General features: G+C 37.4%; 1 protein-coding gene across 1 annotated transcript; it reads right to left on the bottom strand.

The window, feature by feature from the left end:
* Positions 1 to 250: 250 nt before the first annotated feature.
* Positions 251 to 12,958, bottom strand: CGA (glycoprotein hormones, alpha polypeptide). Its single transcript, XM_081530941.1, has 4 exons — positions 12,852 to 12,958; positions 2,498 to 2,604; positions 1,230 to 1,414; positions 251 to 599 (listed from the first exon to the last, which is right to left on the bottom strand). Exons 2-4 carry the CDS (start codon positions 2,595 to 2,597, stop codon positions 522 to 524), a joined length of 363 nt encoding a protein of 120 aa, XP_081387067.1. The 5' UTR covers positions 2,598 to 2,604; positions 12,852 to 12,958; the 3' UTR covers positions 251 to 521.
* Positions 12,959 to 20,185: the final 7,227 nt, after the last annotated feature.

Genomic DNA, 20,185 nt, shown 5'->3' with positions numbered 1-20,185 from the left:
AGATAATGTGCAAATGAATAGAAATAGAAGTTATATTTTCTTCCTTCACCCCAGTGGATTGGCTCATGAGTAGCCCACTGTCTGAGGGGCTCACAGCTTGCTCTGGAAGGCTTGGCTAGAATAAGATTCTCCAGTATTAGGCCACTGACTACATGGGAACCCAGCTCACCCACAAGCTCATTCCCTTCCGTTAATCCTATCAAAAGTAACTGGCTTGAAACTTTTCAGAAAAAATTAGAATTCAGTGATAGAGTGATGATTTAAAAGACTTTATTTCCAGTGGAACCAGCTTTTTATGGTCATGCTAAATGCCATATTTCATTCCAAACAAAAAGATCAAGACTGCTGATTATATTGTAGGATAAGGAGAAAAGCAATAAAGTGCAGTATATTCTCAAAGCAGGTTAAAAATGGTATGGCAAGGAAAAGGAGAGTTTTATCTCACAAAGCCACAGACATTGGACAAATTAATTTTCCTTTTGAGCAAGTCAGCCATCATCAACATGGCCCATTGCAAAATATTAAGATTTGTGATAATAACAAGTACTGCAGTGGCACTCGGTGTGGTTTTCCACTCTGACATTTCCCATCACTGTGGCCTAGAGGGGAAGGGAAAAAAAGATAGATGATAGATAGATGTAGATGGATAGAGAGGTAGGCTAACAAAATTGAAAACTGTTCAGTAAAATTGTCTCTAGCCAGCTGAACTGAATAGATGCTTGCTATATGGGACTTCTGCGCTGGTCCAGTGGCTAGGATTCTAAGCTCTCAGTGCAGGGGGCCCAGGTTCCATCCTTGGTCAGAGAACTAGATCCCGCCTGCCACGACTAAAGATCCCACATGCTGAGTGCTACAACTAAGACTCTGTGCAGCCAAACAAATAAATAAGTACTTTAAAAAACAGATGCTTGCTATCTTTGCGTAGTCTCCTGTTCAGCTGATGTTTTCATTCTGAAAGCTTCGATTGGCACTGTAGAAGTATTCTATGTTCTCTCCCAACCTGCCCCTTATCAATTCTGTCCACTTTCTTCATTCTGGGTAGATCCAGCCTGTGCCCAGAAGGTTGCTGACTGTCTTGATCAAAGTGGACAAGCTCAGCCCTTCGCTCTACAAATGCCCATTGAAGGACTGGTCATTAGCTACCTCTGGCATGAAGCCCATGGATGTACTATGAGGACATTTCTCTGATTGAACTGTTAGAAAGTTTCTGGGGCCCTCTAAGGCCTCACCTTGGTAAACGCTTTGGCCACACAGCATGTGGCTTCCGAGGTGATGTTCTTGGGGACCAACATTGTCTTCTTAGACCTCGCTGGAGTGGGGTATGCCCGGGAGAAGCAGCAGCCCATGCACTGATAGATTGGAGCATCTGGCTTGGAGAAGTATTTGTTTTCCTTTAGCTTGCATTCAGGACAACCTATCACCAAAAAACAAAAGTTAAAAAGAGAGAGAGAGAAAGAAAAGAAAGAAAGAAAAAGGCAAAGAGTAAAATAATCCAAAAAGAATTAAAAAAAAAACAACTATGAATTATTCTTTATTATAGTACAACAAATATTCTTTTTTTCTATTGGAAATTAAAATAAATAAATACTTTTTGGTTGTATGTTCATCTTCATACACAATATCTGTTTGTCCTGACTACAGTTATTTTCATAGGAAAATAATTTTTGCAGCTAGGCATGGGATATCTGAGTAGTAGAAGATTCTTTAAGAATGACTTTTCACTTTCAGTGCTGATAGTATGTCTATAGGGAATGCAAGACTTGACAGATGAAAATACCATGCTCATTCAAAAGAAGAATTTTGCCCAGAGGCAAAATATTTTGTACTTTAGAATCTACTATTTCTTTCCCCCATAGAAACTCCAAATACTGACAGAGGAAAACTTGTCAGAATTAAGAAAGCTTGGTGAGTGGGACAGCCTACTACTAGATCTGGCATCTGCACTTGGGAACAGGGGTTAAAATATTACCACTTGTCTAGAGAAAAACCATCACCAATAGTAGCTCACAGTTTCATAGCAGTTGGGGTGGTATCAGCTACTATATGAGATTTTTCAGAAAATAGAGCAAAAGAATTTACTGCATAAAGTGGTTTTGTTTTCTAACTTGTCAACTGATATGAAAATTCATCTACAAAGGCAATGTTAAAATAATCCCAAATCTTCTGGGAGAAATGTAAAAAAAAAAACCCAACAAGCTAAACCGAATAAGGAGCATTTTTTGCTTGTAAAACTCAGATAAAGAGTAATCAGGAATCTATTTCAGATGGAAATGTACAAGCTGCTATTTAAATGGACATGTAAGATATCATTTTCACTGTACATTTTTGGAACCTAATTTAATTTGATGTTTGCAATCTAAAAGTACCTCGATATATACCCAATGGCAAAGATTTATCACATTTGAAAAGGAGGTAGAAATGTAATTAATGGAGTTATTGATGTACATTTAGAAATGTGTGCTTTCTTGCTACTGCAAACCCAAGTTTGATCACACACCCTGCATTGTAAACTCTCCATCAGGAAAGGAATGGAGAATTTGCAGAAACAGAGACAATATGGCCAAAATGACAGCTGCATGTTTTCGGTAGTAATCCATGGCTCTTCTGAAAAACAGACATAGGAAAATAAAGTTACTATAAAATTGGCTTAACAGACATAACAACAACCAGTAGTTTTAACAATGCTGCAACTAAGTCATCAATGTCTTGACCCCTTGGCCTACAGCTCCCAATACACTTTAAAGCCACATATAAAAAAGCAATTTCTCTTTAGGAAAGAGGTAGAGAGTTGACTCTTCTCATTTCTTATATCAATCAGTATTACCAGGCATAATGACAACAATAAAAAATTTTGTTTCCAAGATCTTAACATCCTGTTAAGAATCTTTAATTACCTTATTTATAAAATATGAAACTTCAATAGATAATATCTAAGGATATCTATATGATGTATGTATGGATGGATAAATAGAGAAGCTTAAATATGATTTATAAAATAAACAGTATTTGAGCCTACCCTCCCCACCTCCATGTGGGAGAACAGAAGGAAATGACAATGCTTCTCTTGTTTTTTATTCACTGGGGGTAGCTGAGTTGTAAGGCTAGTTATGAATTGCAAAGTAAATGCTAATCCAACAATGTGGCAAGAATAGACAGCAGGTAGTATTAATCAAAGTTTTCCTAAATGCACTTCCTGACTTATTTATATCTGTAGTACAGCTTTACCTAAGCATTCTGAATGCATGAGATCATGTTAAGTAAGGTCAGCTGAATGATTGATCATATCCAGATATTGGCTGCATTTAAGAATTGAGTTTTATCTCTACATGTTTCAGAAAAACCTTGTGTAAGATAAAAGGGGCAGATTTTTATCCCTGTTTTTTTAAAGAGCTTGTGTTCAAACCATGAAAGATAAGAGACAGAGAATCAATTACCTATGAAGAGACAATTCAGAACACTTAAAGAATTAACACCAATTTTACAGAATCACTTTTATAAAATGGAAGAAGGAACAGTTCCCAACTCAATTTATGAGGCCAGGATTACCCTGACACAAAAGCCAGAAATATACAGAACAAAGAAAGAAAACAAGAGATTGGTACATCTCATGAGATTTATTTTTTTTATCTCATGACATTTAGATGGGAAAACCCTAAACAAAATAATAGCAAATTGAATACAGTAATGTATAAGAAAAATTATTCAACACAACCAGCTGGAAATAATTTGCAGTAGTCAAGACTGGTTCAATATTTGAAAATCACTTAATTGTAATCCACCATATCAATAGAATAAAGAAAAGAACCATATGATTATACCAATTGACAGAGGAAAGCATTTGACAAAATCCAATACTCTTTCACAACAAACACTCTCACTCAGCAAACAAGAACCAAAATAGTTTTCTCAACTTGATAAAGACTTGATAAAGAGCATTTATAAAAAACTACAGGTAACCTACAGATAATATCATACTTAATCTGAAAAACCTAATGCTTTCCTCTTAAGCTCAGAAACATGATGAGGATGTCCATTCTCATCACTCTTATTCAATATAGTACTAGACATTCTAGCCAGCACATAAACACAAATTTAAAAGTAAGAAGTATTTATAGATGATATGATCATCTACATTTAAAAAAATAAAACCAGGAACCTACAAAAAAAGGTCCTGGAATTAATTAGTGAGTTCAGCAAGCAAGATTGCATGACAAGAACAACATACAAAAATCAACTGCATGTCTATATACTAAAAACAATAATGTGGAAACAAATTAAAAACACAATGCTATTTATACTCACTCCAAAGAAAATAAAATACTTAAGTATAAATCTAATGAAATATGAACAAGACTTGTACGCTGAAAATTACAAAGTATTGATGAAGTAAATCAAAGAAGACCTAAATAAATGGAGAGGCAAATCATGTTCATGGATTGGAAGACTCGACATAGTAAAGATGTCAATTCTCTTCAAATTGATCTCTATGTTTAATGAAATGTCTATGAAAATCCTAGCACAGCTTTTGTAGACACAAAGAAATTTATGATTACTGAATGGCAAAGGATCTAGAATAGCTAAAACAATTTTAGAAACAAAATGGGAGGAACCAGGCTTCCTGGTTAAGTGTCAAGTCTTACTATATTATAATATAACTACTGTAATCAAAATAGCATGATATTAGCAGAAGGATAGATACCTAGACCAATGGAACAGAATAGAGAACCAAAATATAGACTCTACACAAATATGCCCAGTTGGCTTTTGACAAAGATGTCAGAGCAATTTAACAGAAGAGTTCAACTTTTCCAATAATGGCTGCTGTAACAATTGGACATCCATAGGCAAAACAAATACAAACACAGAACATGTAAACAAACATATAAACAAAACACCTCAATGTAAATCTCACATCTTATATGAAAATTAATTCCCTGGGGTGGGGGGAGGAAGGCTCAAAAGGGAAGGAATATGTGTATACTTATAGCTGATTCATGTTCTTGGACAGCAGAAACCAACACAACATTGTAAAGCAATTATCCTCCAATGAAAAATAATTTTTTTCAAAAAGTTAAAAAAAAAAAGAAAACTAATTCAAAGTGGACCATCCATTTAACTGTAAAATGTGAAATCATAAAATTATTAGGAAAAAAATTGGGGGGGCAGGGTCTAGGTGAAGAGTTTTTAGAGTAGACAAAAAAATTAATAAAAAGAAAACTGATATATTGGACCTCATCTAAATTATGAGTTAATTCTCTAAGAGGACGAAACTACAAGATATATACTTAGAGAAAATGTTTGCAAGCTGCATATCTAATAAAGGACTAGCATTTGGACTATATAAAGAATTCTCAAAAGTCACTAGAAAAAAAAAATCCAATTGGAAAATGGGCATTGCCCTGGAAAAGATATACAGAACCCAGGGATCGAACCCAGGTCTCCCACATTGCTGGCAGATTCTTTACCAGCTGAGCCACCAGGGAACCCCAAGAATACTGGAGTGGGTAGCCTATCCCTTCTCCAGTGGATCTCCCCAACTCAGGAATCGAACCAAGGTCTCCTCCATTGCAGGTGGATTCTTTACCAGCTGAGTTACTAGAGAAGCCCATATAGAATAAGCACATTTAAAATATTCTACATCAACCATTAGGGACATGGGAATTAAAGCCACAATGAGATATTACATACCTAACAGATAAAATAAAAATAACACCAAATGGATGCAGAGAAACAGGATAATTCAAACTTTGCTGGTGGAAATATAAAATGGTACAACCTCTGTGGAAAATAGTTTGGAAGTTTCTTACAATACCATACACGTACTTACCATGTAGCCCAACAGTTACACTTGGGCATTTGTCTCAGAGAAATGAAAACTATGTTCAAGAAAAATTTGTATACAGAAGTTCAGAGTAGCTTTACTTATAACAGCCCCAAACTGGAAATGATCTAGATGCCCTCTGGTAGATGGGGATGAATGGTTGGTTATGCAAACAATGGTACCTCCATACCAGAGAACATGGTGTAGCAGCAAAAAGGAACACATTATTGATAGACATGCAACTTGGGTGGATCTCAAGGGTATCATGTTGAGTAAAGGCTGCATACTGTATGATTCCATTTATATAACCCTTTTGAAATAATAAAAGTATAGAGGTGGAGAATAGATTAGCAGTTTTGAGAAGTTAATATTGGAGAGGGAGTTGATGGGAGTAAATAAGTGTGACTATACAAAGATAGCATCAGGGAGTCTGTGGCAATGGAAGAGTTCTTTATCTTGATTATGATAGGGAAACACTAAAATACACTCAGGGTGAAACTGCAGAGAAACACACACAATACTAACGAAATCCAGATAAACTCTGTGTGTTGTACCAATGTCAATTTCCTGGTTTTCCCTTTGAACTATAGTTACGGAAGGTATTATCATTGGGTTTGTTGTGTGTGTGCTCAGTGGCTCAATTGTGTCCGACTCTTTGAGACCCCATGGACCTGCCAGGCTCCTCTGTCTGTGGGATTTGTCAGGCAAGAATACTAGAGTGGGTTGCCATTTCCTCCTCCAGGGGATCTCCCCAACCCAGGGATGAAACCCTCCCTCCTGTGCCTCCTGCATTGAAAGGCAGATTCTCTACCCACTGAGCCACCTGGGAAGTGCTCCTGGGGGAACTAGATAAAGAGTACTCAGGACTTCCCCATGTATTTTTTTTGCAATTTTCTCTAAATCTATAATTTATCAAAACCAAAAGTTTCTTTAAAAAAAAAAAAAGACATTTCAGAATGAGTCTTAAAATTTCACATGATTCAAAACTTATGGCTATTTTTCATGTGGACTGACATAATAAGACCATGTTTTTGCCAGATGTTTATATAAACCCATACATCTTATAAGAACAATTTGTCAGACAGCAGAACTAACAGTTCATAAAATGGAAAGCAGACTATGTACATATTGGTAAGGCTAAAACATATGTATGTCATTATTTCTACCTGATCTATATATTTATGCCTAGTCTTTAGGGGTTTTATTTATCTTCATCCATGATTAACACTGAATAAATATTGCCCTAAGTCAGTGGCTCTCAACAAGTGATCTGAGGATCCTAAAGACTTTTAGTGGGTCTGGAAGGTCAAAATTATTTTCACAATACCAAGATGTTGTTTGGGTGTTTCACCCTTACTCCCTCATAAGTGTTCAGTGAAATATTCTAGAGGTTATATAATATACGATATTGTAACAGACTGAATAAAGAAGCATGTGAGAATGTAACTGTATTCTATTAGCTCAGTGCTGTTTAAATTTTTGCTTAAAGGTAAAACAATTCCATTGTTCCCACTGACTTTTTTGTTTTGGAAATTGTCATTTTTTAATAAATATATTTTATCTATGTTAACATGTTTTTTAAGTTGTTTTAAATGAATAAATATTTTAAGACTCATAACATAATTTCTAAATCAAAAACCATTAATAAATATAATTTCATTAAAAAATTCTTTGAGCTCTTCAATAATTTTTAAGATCATAAACTGTTTCTAAGATTCAAAAGTTTGAGAACAACTTCTTAAGTGATATACAAAGTCACAGGGAAAATATCAGAATTGAAACGGGTTTCCTTTTTAAACTAGTATCATTCTCATGCTTTGGTATTGCAGCTCATATATTATGAAAATTCAGCATTATGCAGTGAACAATTATATCAGAATTAATTCAGAGAGAAGCATTTATAACAAGATGGCAGAAAGTGAGAGCACAAAGCTGCTGCACATTTTAGGATTTGCTTTATGCTGAGGGGAAGATTTAAAAAGCAGAACCAAGTCACCATCACTTTAGCTTTTAATAACAGAAATGGCTTTGTCTTTATTTTAAAAAGAGATGAGATTAACCAAGCAAAAAGGGATTAACTCTCAAATTCTAGGTGTTTCTGAAAACATTTTAACAAACATTTTCATCAGTCTAATCACCCTTAGGTCTTTCTGTTTGGAAATTTGGAAGAAAAACATTAAGATCCAGGGCAGGAACAATAATTATGTTCAGCTGGGATTTATGTGATTTTGCAAAAAATGCTTGATCTAAATCAGATATACTAATCTCAGCCTCTCCATATTCTGAGTGAGGACACTGCAGGCATCACAAACTCTAGACATCCAACAGCACAGTCCATCTCAACATCCACTCAACATGCTCTCCCCTCCTGCCACCTGCCCCATCAGAGTAACATGAGCCCAAGGAAATGTGTGTGTGCTCAACTTGACCTGTAAGGCCTTTCTCCCATTTCTCAGCCCATCCATCCACCTCAGACTTAGTTTAAGGAGCTGCCAGCCACCAGCTTCATGGTGAAGGTTTCATCCTACCTCAAAGGCAGAATAAATAACTCTCTACTGCATTTACCTATAACTTTGCTTATAATTTTTAGATAAAGTTCCACAATCTGTCCTGAATACTAACCAGTCATGTACATTTATCTTTCCACCCATGTAAAGCTTCTTAAGGGTAAAAACTGTGATCCCTAACCCACCCCCTTCCTAGCACAAGGCCCAGAGTAGATGCAGTTTTGTTGTACCATAACTTTGTGTGCATGCATGCTAAGTCGCTTCAGTCCTGTTCAATTTTTTTTTGTGAATCCATGGACTGTAGCCCGCCAGGCTCCTCTGTCCACGGGATTCTCCAGGCAAGAATACTGGAGTGCATTGCCATGTCTTCCTCCAGAGGATCTTCCCAACCCAGGGGTCAAACTCGTGTCTCTTATGTCTCCTACATTGGCAGGCAGGTTCTTTATCACTAGCACCAACTGGGAAGCCCCACTGAGACTTTAGATCAGTAATAACATCAATCAAAACTTGCTTGTGTAGAGCTGTCATTCATACTGAGGAACAAGATAACTCTTGAATGACAACTTAGAATAAATGTTTAATTAAATAAAATATTTTCAGATAATAAATTCATTAGAGACAATGTATTCTCACTTAGCTATAAAATTTGTAGCTGGGTCATATATGAATGTGTAAGTGTTAAATACGCTGCAGGTAGGAGTCATTTTATGCGGTGATATATTAAAAAACATTAAGATCCAGGGCAGGGACAATAATTATGTTCAGCTGGGATTTATGCGATTTTGCAAAACATGCTTGATCTAAATCAGATATACTAATCTCTGAAGTGACTTAGCATGTCCGCATGCATTTTTGTGGCCATTTTTGAAAAGTTCACCTGCCATAGCAGTGAAAACTTAGGGACAATGAACAATTAAAAGGCTTCTCTTTGCAGCTCCTCCACTCTATTTTTATCAGGAAAAAAAAAGTATTTATAAAGTAAGGTGCCAGGATTGAGAAATCTATCATCCTAGTCTATCTATCCTATTATTAAATGGCTTCAAGGCAAATTAAATGTACATAGATACATAAATATTATATATGTATATTTACATATATAATATGTATGTGGATGTGTGTATATGTGTTTGTACATGCATGTATGTACATGAACACGTATATATGTACATTACATATATAAAAGATTGTTCCAAGATGACAAGTCTTTGGTACAATGTGACACCTGCCCTTCATTTATCTGCAAAGATGCTGTCATTTCTCCTCCCCCCACAGCCAGAGAGTGAGGTTTTCGATTTTTCTAAAGGTGGTAATAGATGGGGTGACTCATCCATACTCTTCATACCAGGAGGCACAACTGATTCATAGCACACTTTTGAGATGACTGCTTAGGAGTAAAGGCATAATTCTTTGTTAACAAAACAGATTAAATCTAACTGATTTCTAGAGGGTTAACCTAAGGTTTCACATCATTAGCCCCATCTAGCCCAGCTAACAACCAAGAAGAAGAAAAGTAGGCTGCCTTCAGTGAAGGATCACTGATGAAAGGGACCCTTGAAAGAAAAGCCTTTAATCCCCAGCACACTGCCTGGCATGAGATAGGTATTCAAGACATCTTTGTTAAACTGAAGAGAGGTCTGTAAGTTTCAACATCTTGCCTGATACATGCATGCACGTGTAGTCATTTCAGTTGTGTCTGACCCTTTGTGACTCTATGGACTATAGCCCACCAGGCTCCTCTGTCCATGGGATTCTCCAGGCAAGAATATTGGAGTGGGTTGCCATGCCCTCCTCCAGGGGAATCTTCCTGACCCAAGGATCAAACCTGCTTCTTTTATGTCTCCTGCATTGGCAGGTGGGTTCTTTACCACTAGTACCACCTGTGTCTGGAACAGCGAATAGCAGTATTTCAGCCTTGATGAAAGATCTGAAGGTGGACAGTCACACGGGTAAGTGGAATGTTCAGCATCCTTCATCCTTTATCCCACCAACTCCCAGGGAGTGGATCCCTGAACAGGCTCACCTCTACCTCCTATCACCTGACCACCACTGTCTCTTGCTGGATGGCTTGGTCAGTGCTCAGGAAACTCTGCTTGAGTAGCCTTGACTACTCATTTTCTTTCTTCATGTGCTCTAGTTTCAGTAAGAGGTTTTTAACCCTGTTCTTATAACATATTTTGAATCCCAGGTCCAGCAGCATGTGTATTCTGCGATTCCACCCTCCAGCCCCATACCTCAATAATCCTCGAAGTTCTCAGTTCTTCCAAATAAACACTGAAACTGCTCCTAGGCACCAAAGTGACCTTGAGACCCAGCAGTGCATTCACTGATGGTCAAAGGGTGGCTGAGAGGTTGGGGAGATGGAATGAGGAGAAACTGCTTAATACTCCCAAGATCTGTCTCAAATCCCCTCATCCATTCTTTAATATAGATAATTAATATTTTCTCTAATATATGAAAATCTGAGTTTTGGATGATTTGACAGTCCAACATTGTGAAATGCAAGATTTAAGGTCCAAGTTGAACCTTTGAAAGATTTAAAGACTTTGAGTAAGTACCTGCTACACACCAGGCACTGGGCCAAGTATGAGTGACGCAAATATGAGTAAGTTTCCTGCTCTCTGACCCAGAGACAAAGGTGAATAACTATGAATTAGAGTGGTGAATGCTGCACTAAAAGCATTTGTAGACGTTGAAACATTTGATAGGCTAGGGACAGGAAAATGGAGAGGTGAAAATCTAATGAGAATAAAGAACACACGCTTCATGGGGACAAAAGCCATGACAGTAGCAAATAGATATTTTACCATTTTGACATTTGTTCTGGAGCTTCATGTATTCCCCAATCTAATCACAGAAGTTGCAAATACTGTGGTCACAAATTGCTCCAGTATCCAGAGGAAAGTCAGTGAAGTCATAGAGTTCTGCAACCGTATCTGGGATGGGATTTCTGTTTATCAATTACTTAACAGTGCTTTGTGGCTTCGCAAAATTCTAAAAGGGACTCAACTTATTTTCCACATGAGATGAAGAGAAAGAGCGAAAAAAAAGGGGAAGTCTCAGAGACAAGAGACATATAAAGTACAACTTGTACAACTATACTTTGTAAACAAAATCAAACCAAAGCAAACAAACAAAAAAAAAAACCCAGGGGGTTCCATAAAAACAAGGAGAACAAAAGATGGCCTTTAAATATTTTTTTAAAAAGGAAAAGAGCAGGCAGTATTTAGAAGGGAATGGAAATGCTCATAGAATTATAAAAATTTCAATTCCTTTATGATCATTCTTCTAACAGTCATATTTTGAGAAGCTTCTTTCCTTTATTTTTTGTATTATGCTCTCCTTATCTTTTATCCCCTCAGCCCGAACCCCCCTCCCATCTCTCACCCCATCCCACCCCTCTAGATTGTCACAGAGCACTGAGTTGAGCTCCCTGTGTCACACAGTAAATTCCCACTTGCCATCTATGCTACATACAGTAATGTATATACATATGGCCATTCTGAACAGTGTGAGGTGATACTTCATTGTAGTTCTGATTTGCATTTCTCTAATAATGAGCAATGTTGAGCATCTTTTCATGTGTTTGTTGGCCATCTGTATGTGAGAAGCTTCTTTTCTTAACTGACTAAATTTAAGGGGCTTAAAATAAGATGTACACGTTCTACTTTAATTGTTATATTAAGGCACTTTAGACTGTTGTCATAATTATGTAATTAAAATCTTAGCTCTACGATTACCCTTCTGGCTTTTCTAGCACATAAGCATTTTTTAACTTATCTGAAAACTAAATCAGCAAGAAATTCAGATAGGACAAATTCTATGCACCATAAAAATATTGTTTTACATGAGAAATTCAAATATTTGTTGTTTAAAAATACTCATTTTTTTAAATTCAACATTATTGCAGTTATAAATGCTATCAGGAACAAAACATTGAATAGTGTCAACTTATCACACAGAAAAGTAAAACATCCAGAAGCCAGAACAGTTTTACACAGAGCACTATTATAGCAATATAAGAATCTTCCCTGTAACTTTTAAAATTTGTGAAAACATTTTTAATGTTTATTTGAGCTATTTTCATGCATTTGGCATACCAACTATGATTTCCATTTAAAAGCACTAAGTTATAGAAACGTTGCCCTAAAGTTTCTCAACTGTGATATGGACCTGAGATTGTAGATTTCTCATTCCCTGCGCCTTACTTTATAAGTATTATTTTTCTGTGATAAAAACAGAGCAGAACTGCAAAAAGCAGTTCCCTTAGCATTTATTGCCCGTAAGTTTCTTCTGCTATGGCAAGTGTACTTCCCAAGATATGGACAGAAAAATATCTCTCAGTCTACATTCGCTCTGCAGTACGACCTTGCTACTTCCACATCAGAAAGTGGTGTGTCTGTCTTTGTACCCACTGCTCTAGGTGGGCTCTGGGACTACTTACACCAAGAGAATCAGGCAGCTGTGAGAGTACCCCTTACACCAGTACAACACTGGGCCAGTCATGGGAGTGGCCCTGCACTGACCTGGCAGTTCCTGCTTCCTGCGTCTTCAAAGCTAGCTGCTATGTAAGAAGTTCTACTACTCTGAGACCACCACACTGTGAGAAGGCTATGAGCCACATGGACCAGCCCTGCAGAGTGAGATGCCACATGGAGAGAAAGAAAGAGGCCAAAAAGTAATGAGTAAAGAAGCCCTCTGGATGCCCAATCAAGCCTTCAGATGACTCCAGCCCCAGGCACTGTCGGGTCACAAATGCATGAGAAACAAAAGTTAAGAACTGCCCAAGGACTTCCCTGATGGTCTGGTGGTTAAAGACTTCACCTTCCAATGCAGGGGCGTCAGAGGGGATCCCTGGTCGGGGAGCTAAGATCCTACATGCCTCACAGCCAAAAAAACAAAACATAAAACAGAAACAATATTGCAACAAATTCAATAGACATTTAAATAAAAACGGCCCAACTGAGCCAAATTCACCTACAGAACCTTGAGATATAATTACAACTTTCCGTTTTACTCACTAAGTTTTTCAGTACTGTGATGCACAGTAATAGATAACCAGAACAATTGCTCTCTCTTATAACAAAAACCTCCCCTCCAAGGTCTAAGATATGGAACCCCAGTCTTGTCTCTCCTCTTTCTTCTGGTACTTTTCCTCTGTGGGGTGTAATTTATATAACACACACTCAGTTAATCTATTAGGGAGAGAAGTGTGAAAAATTTGGAGCTAGCATTGTACACAGTATCTGTCATACTAAATTCAGTAATAATAATAACTTCCACTTTAAAAAGAAAACCTACCATTAATTGAGTACTTGTGTGTGCTAGTTATACTTTTGAGTACCTTGAACACACAAATATATTTAATACTCATGGTGACACTGTGAGGTATTCAACTCATTTTGGTAGATAGAGAAATTCCATAAGTGAAGTACCCAGGCAAGTTTATAAAATTCATCACTGGCAGAACTAAGATTTTAGAATGTCTCTTTACAACTCCAAGCTCTGAATTCCATATTCTTAAACTGCCTTCAAATCTTTATATTTCACAATGAACTTCTTAAATGGTTTTTTCAGGTGATATGCTACACTTGCTAAGTTGCTTCATTCGTATCCGACTTTTGGCAACCCTACAGACTGTAGCCCGCCAGGCCCTTCTATCCATGGGGATTCTCCAGGCAACAATACTGGAGTGGGTTGCCATTTCCTCCTCCAGGGGATCTTCCCTATCCAGGGATCAAACCTGTGTCTCTTATGTCTCCTGCATAGGCAGACGGATTCTTTACCACTAGCACAACCATGCTGCTGCTGCTGCTGCTGCTAAGTCGCTTCAGTCGTGTCCGACTCTGTGCGACCCCATAGACGACAGCCAACCAGGCTCCGCCGTCCCTGGTATTCTCCAGGCAAGAACACTGGAGTGGGTTGCCATTTCCTTCTCCAATGCATGAAAGTGAAAAGTGAAAGGGAAGTCATACACATAAATAAAATACTGACGTCTTTTCGTTTAGAGCAACATTATGTGGTGCCAACTTGAAGATCATTTGCTCGTGTAGTTTTTTATTTTGCATTTGTTTCTGACTTCACCTTTTTCAGAACAACCTTAAGAAAGGGATTTCATTCAGATAAAGAGACAATTTATATCTGATCAAGTTATGAGGACTAGTGTCTGATTAATGAGAGTGGGAAAAGCGGACAATCATTGGCTTTAAAAAAAAATTTTTTTTGATGTAGATCATTTTTAAAATCTTTGTTGAACTTGTTACAATAGTGCTTCTGTTTTACATTTTTTGGATTTTTGGCCTCGAGGCATGAGGGATCTTAGCTCCCCAACCAGGGACTGAACTCATACCCCCTGCATCGGAAGGTCAAGTCTTAACCCTTGGATCACCAAGGAAGTCCCAAGCATGAGGTTTCATATCCATTCTCTCTACAGTTCTACAGGGAAAGCATTATGGCACCTATTTCAGAAAAGTAAAAGGATTTGCCAAAATCATCTGGAAAGTGAACTGATCCTAAGATAGTGCCCTTCACCCGCCTAGAAGCACACAGGTAATCCAAACTCTTTAGAGCATTGATTTAAGCATGGATCATGCTGTTGTCTTTTCAAATTCAATTCATAACACTGCCCTTGATTCAGCTCCCACTCTAGCCTCAGTGTACTCTCAATCGCTCTCCCTCTCTCCTTCTCAGACCCCAGTGAACAAAGAATGCTAGAACATTTCTATAATGTTATCTCTGAGTCTGATCAATCAAGAAATTACTGGATTCTTTTGTACAATATTACAATGAGTATAGTCAACACTATGGTCTTTCTGGTAGTCACAGACGGATGAGAGAGCTGGACCATATAGAATGTGAATGCCAAAGAACTGATGCTTTCAAATTGCAGTGCTGGAGAAGACTCTTGAGGGTACCCTGGACAGCAAGGAGATCAAACCAGTCAGTCCTAAAGGAAATCAACCCTGAATATTCATTGGAAAGACTGGTGCTGAAGCTGAAGTTCCAATACTCTGGCCACCTGATACAAAGAACCGACTCATTGGAAAAGACCCTGATGCTAGGAAAGACTGAGGGCAAGAGGAGAAGTGGGCAGCAGAGGATAAGATGGTTGGATGGCATCACTGCCTCAATGAACATGAGTTTGAGCCTACTTCAGGAGATAGTGAAGGACAGGGAAGCCTGTTGTGCTGCAGTCCATGAGGTTGCAAAGAGTCAGACACAATTTATCAACTGAGCAACAACAACAATGGGTAATGCTAAAATGTTACACACCAAAACCAGAATTTGTAAGGATCATAAGTTGATAGTAAACTACTCTGGGATTCACAATCTATAAAAATGGAAGTTTGGTGCTGTAGGTCATGCTGTTCTCAATGGAAATATGAATTGATTCCTGTATATTTTCTCTTTGTAAAAGCAGAATATCTTGATCTATTTTTTAACAAAATGCACATTACTTTCTAATTTTACTATTTTGTCTCCTAGCTCTTACTTTGAGTTTTAGTGTAAATTTGAGAAATATACAATAAAGCTGAGAATTTGTTCTGGAACATAATAAATTGCTTTTCTAACACTTTTCACATGCTACTATCTTCAGCAAGAAATGGTGAGAAATATGACTCAAAATTTCAACAACTCTATTACCACAAAAAAAGAAAGAAAAGGGGAAAAAGAAACTTAAAAACCAAAGTCAAAATTAAAATGAAGACACATAAACTTTTCATAAATGGTGATTGTTCTTATCACTTAAAAATAACTCAAGACTACAGCTAAGTATTAGAATCAAAATATCGGGTGACCAATATTTTGAGTAATTGAATTGGTGTTAAGTCAAGTAATTATTTAAAAGACATCTTCAGAAACTTAAAAATATTCCTCGGTTCTAATATAAAATATCTTCTTTTTGGATGGAGAGAGGATAGTAGAACTTAGGAAAGGAAAGTTCCCATGAAAGTGACATGGAGCTTCTGTATTCCTGAGAGACCTATGTAGTGTCAGCTCCTAATTCTTCCATTTGTCCAAATCCTGTTTCTCAAAAATAATAAGGGGGGTGGGAGGGAGGAATGAGGAAGAGCACTTTTATTTTCTAGTCTTAATTTCCTAACCAGCTGCCATTCTAAGTAGCACTGATGCAAATATAACTTTTAGCAAACGTTTCTGGAAACTCTCAATGGAACAAACAAATTTGAATTAGCCAAGTGATGTTGAATTGCAAGGCCCGTCAGTAACAGTGGGAAATACTACTGACACTTATTTTCATGGCATTCTATGAAAGAAGAAAAAGGAAACAATGTTGTTCAAGAGATTTCAGTGTTACAATTCAAGTCTACCCAAGAACATCTATTTGAAAAGATATCCAAAGCTATGGTCATTCAGCTGAACAGGTGAGCTGCTTTACCACTGACCAGCTTAAATATAGTTATGCGTCATTTAAAAACTGATGAAAAAACAGTATCAGCAACTTACATAAGTTCTACTCTCCCTCTACCTGACCCCTGGAAGCCACTGAAACAGATGCCTTTGAAATGACATCCAATATTTCTTGAGAAAAATTTTTAGTTACTGACAGGCACTCACATATCACAACAGGAGACAGTTGGTTTCTGGCTTCAGTTAGATAACATCTTAGCCTGTGATCACAGACCACAATTTTGCAGACTTCCTCCCAATTCAATCATGAGTGCTGAAAGGAGAATGCGTAAATGCCTGTCTCTCTTCTTACTAGGGTTTATGCACAACCAGCTCCCTTGTATCCTCAAATATTTTACCCCTCAATTAAAATCCCCCAAATTATTTCATTCATATTACCGTCCTCTGAATTTTTTGCAGAATGTAGTCAAGGCAGTTGATTGTGGATCTGAAGAAGAATTTTAGCTTTGTCTTGTGATTTCTCAGCAACTGCTTTTAATAAAGTCCTCACCTGTCTTATATACCAGCAAAGTTATAAAAACTGCATGTTCCCACCTGCATCTAAGTCCAGGGATCAACAGTAAATTCCACCCAATGATTGAATGGTACTTCACGTAATTACCATGACATCAATTTGATCTTATCTTGTTTCAGCCCTTAGATTATTTTTTGTTTTGAGCCATTTTCAGGTGGTGTTGACTGCAAGGTCAGCCTATGAAACAAGAGTACTCTGTTATTTTCTACATAATTTTATCAAGACTTATACACAACATCCTGAAAGTTGACACTTTCCTCTAAACAAGATCCTGCAAGTATTACATTTAATTAGCTAAGTACCTGATGTTTACTTAAAAAAGCAGAGCTGTAAAATTCAGATTCTAGATACAGAGCATTTCTAGCCTTACAACATTATCCCAGTAGAAAACAGAAAAAGAAAACATACACGTATTTAGACTTTTCTCAAATTAAACGTGCATCAGGTTTTAATAAGGATGCATGGAGAAGGTATAAGGCGATGCTGAGAAGGACTGATTGGTTCTCAATATTTGTGCCTTTTCCCCCTCACTTTGATTTGTAAAGCTCAGTTTCTTCCCAAACAGAAAAATACTTAAATGTCACAGCTTGCCATCTGTGGAACATTTTGCTCCAAGATTCCCAATACGTTGTATTTCTAAAATTCACCAAGAGCCTCAGGCTCTTATTAGGGCTGCTTCTATCTTGCCTTTAGGGTTGTGATCCTAAAAAACATTCCTGCCTCCATCTACTCTGCTTAGTGACATTTCTGTAAGAACTTAGACACAAACTACCAAATACTTCCCAGGGGGAAGATCCCTGTAAACACAAAAAAGCAACTCTCATTTAACATGAAGAAATGGACCAAAGAAAACAAAGTTGTTCTGTGGCTTATTATCTCCAATAAGTTGATTTGTTTTGTTGTAGCCACGCGTTCCGGGAAACAAACTCACTCAGAAGGACAATGCAGATAGTGGAGTGCAGTTTATTACACAGGCGGGCCCAAGGCAGAGTCTCCTCTTAGCCAGGACCCTGACCAGTTTCTGTGAAAACCTTATATACCCTAAGTGTACGTGCCCAAACCCACCTCCTCAAATTCCCTGAAACTAGTCTGAACAAAGGAAAAGAAAGACACAATCAAAGTTAACCCGTGATTCACATGCCTTAAGCCTAGGTGGTTAACAGTGGACAATTATCAATAGGCCTGTGGTCATACCTCAATAAGCATAATAGAATTTATGATTCTATTCAGTTACACAGATAATTAGGGTATTTCTTTGGGCGATGGAGAGTCTAGGTACAAGCCCTGGGGCTCTTCCATGGGGGGGGGGTTTCCAGTTGGTATGTCTTTTCCATAGATACTGGGCATATAGGTCAAAGTTCACAGTCCGCCCCAAGATGGAGTCCTGCTTTCAAGATGGAGCCTGTTCTGTCTGTTTCCTCCTTCAGTTTCAGTTCTTCCACCTTTTTCAGATTTCCATACTCTCCTTCCATAGTTTCTTCTATCCATTCACCTTTAAAAGATATATATATTATGGCTGTGCTGGGTCATAGTTGTGGGATGTGCAGGATCTTTAGCAGAACAAGGGATCTAGGGCCCTGACCAGGGATTAGACCCGGTCTCCTGCATTGGAAGTGCAGAGTCTTAGCCACTGGACCACCAGGTAAATCCCCTATTCACCTTTTCCTGGTGATGATTGGTATTACCATTCTTCATGAATTTCTGCCATTTAAATCTCAAAGGATTGGCAGTGTATTTTCAAAGTAGCAGGCTTATTTTGGAAATCTAGAACCTTTATAGCTTTAGGAGAAGAAAGCCTTTCATGTCTTATGGAAAAATTCCTTTTCCCTCCCTCCCTTACAGTCATTCAGTCATTTTACTTTCCATTATCTTAGTCTCTCCCCTCCATTTGCACCTTTTTTCAAAACTTCTTTCGTATCTGGAAAATTAAGTAGAATTTATGTTTCTTGTGTGATCTTATTAAAGTATTTTCATTTGGTTTATGATTAGTTATAGATTCTATTTTTATTTCACATGTTTCTATGTAAGAATTAAGAATATTAGGGGATTCATATGAACATTTTATAGTATTTTTAGAGTTTACAGTTTTTTAACGCAATGTGGCAAAATAAACTATACGAAAGAGTTGTCAAAAATAATCCCTTCTGGGAGGTGGGTTGTAGGTACAAGCGGGAGGGGACATATATATACCTATGGCTGATTCATGCTGATGTATGGCAGAAGCCAACACAATATTTTAAAGTAATTATTATCCAGTTAAAAATAAATGAATTAAAAAAAAATAAAACAATTCCTTCTACATATGACCGCTCCCTGACCCCAGATCCCAATTTCTCTATTCTGTAGTGATGTTTCCAATTCCTTATATATGTTTCTACACATAGCCTATGTATACATGAGTAAATACATTAACTTCCCATCCCTGTCCAAATTCTCCTTAAAACAATGAACAGAATATAAAATTGGAGGAAACTCTGCCTTTGTCCTCAGAGTTTAGAGAAACATCTTTCTGTTAATATAGTATAAATTATACTTTTCTATACTTTTTAAAGTATAGAACACATATTACTTTTAATTATAATTGGGGAAATTAAATTTTAGTTAACTGGGAAAATACAATTTTTATTTATAATTGGGTGAAGCACTATTAGCAAAAACATTTTTAAGTCAAACAATTTTATGTAGTTGCTTCCACATATTATTGACAGGACTATCCCATACCTGGCAGCTTTATTTCCCCCCTTCTTTGGATAACTTGTAGGGCTGATGGGGGAGGTGTCCAGATCTCGCATTCATTTACTGTTGCCTCTCAGTTGCTAAGGGGCTTCCCTGGTGGCTCAGGCAGTAAAGAATTCACCTGCAATGCAGGAGACCTGGGTTCAATCCCTGGGTTAGGAAGATCCCCTGGAGAAGGAA

The sequence above is a fragment of the Giraffa tippelskirchi genome, chromosome 9 (genome assembly GCF_054371585.1).
Source record: "Giraffa tippelskirchi isolate mGirTip1 chromosome 9, T2T-mGirTip1v1.2.pri, whole genome shotgun sequence".
Taxonomy (NCBI): domain Eukaryota; kingdom Metazoa; phylum Chordata; class Mammalia; order Artiodactyla; family Giraffidae; genus Giraffa; species Giraffa tippelskirchi.
This window is presented reverse-complemented; position numbering and strand designations above follow the sequence as displayed.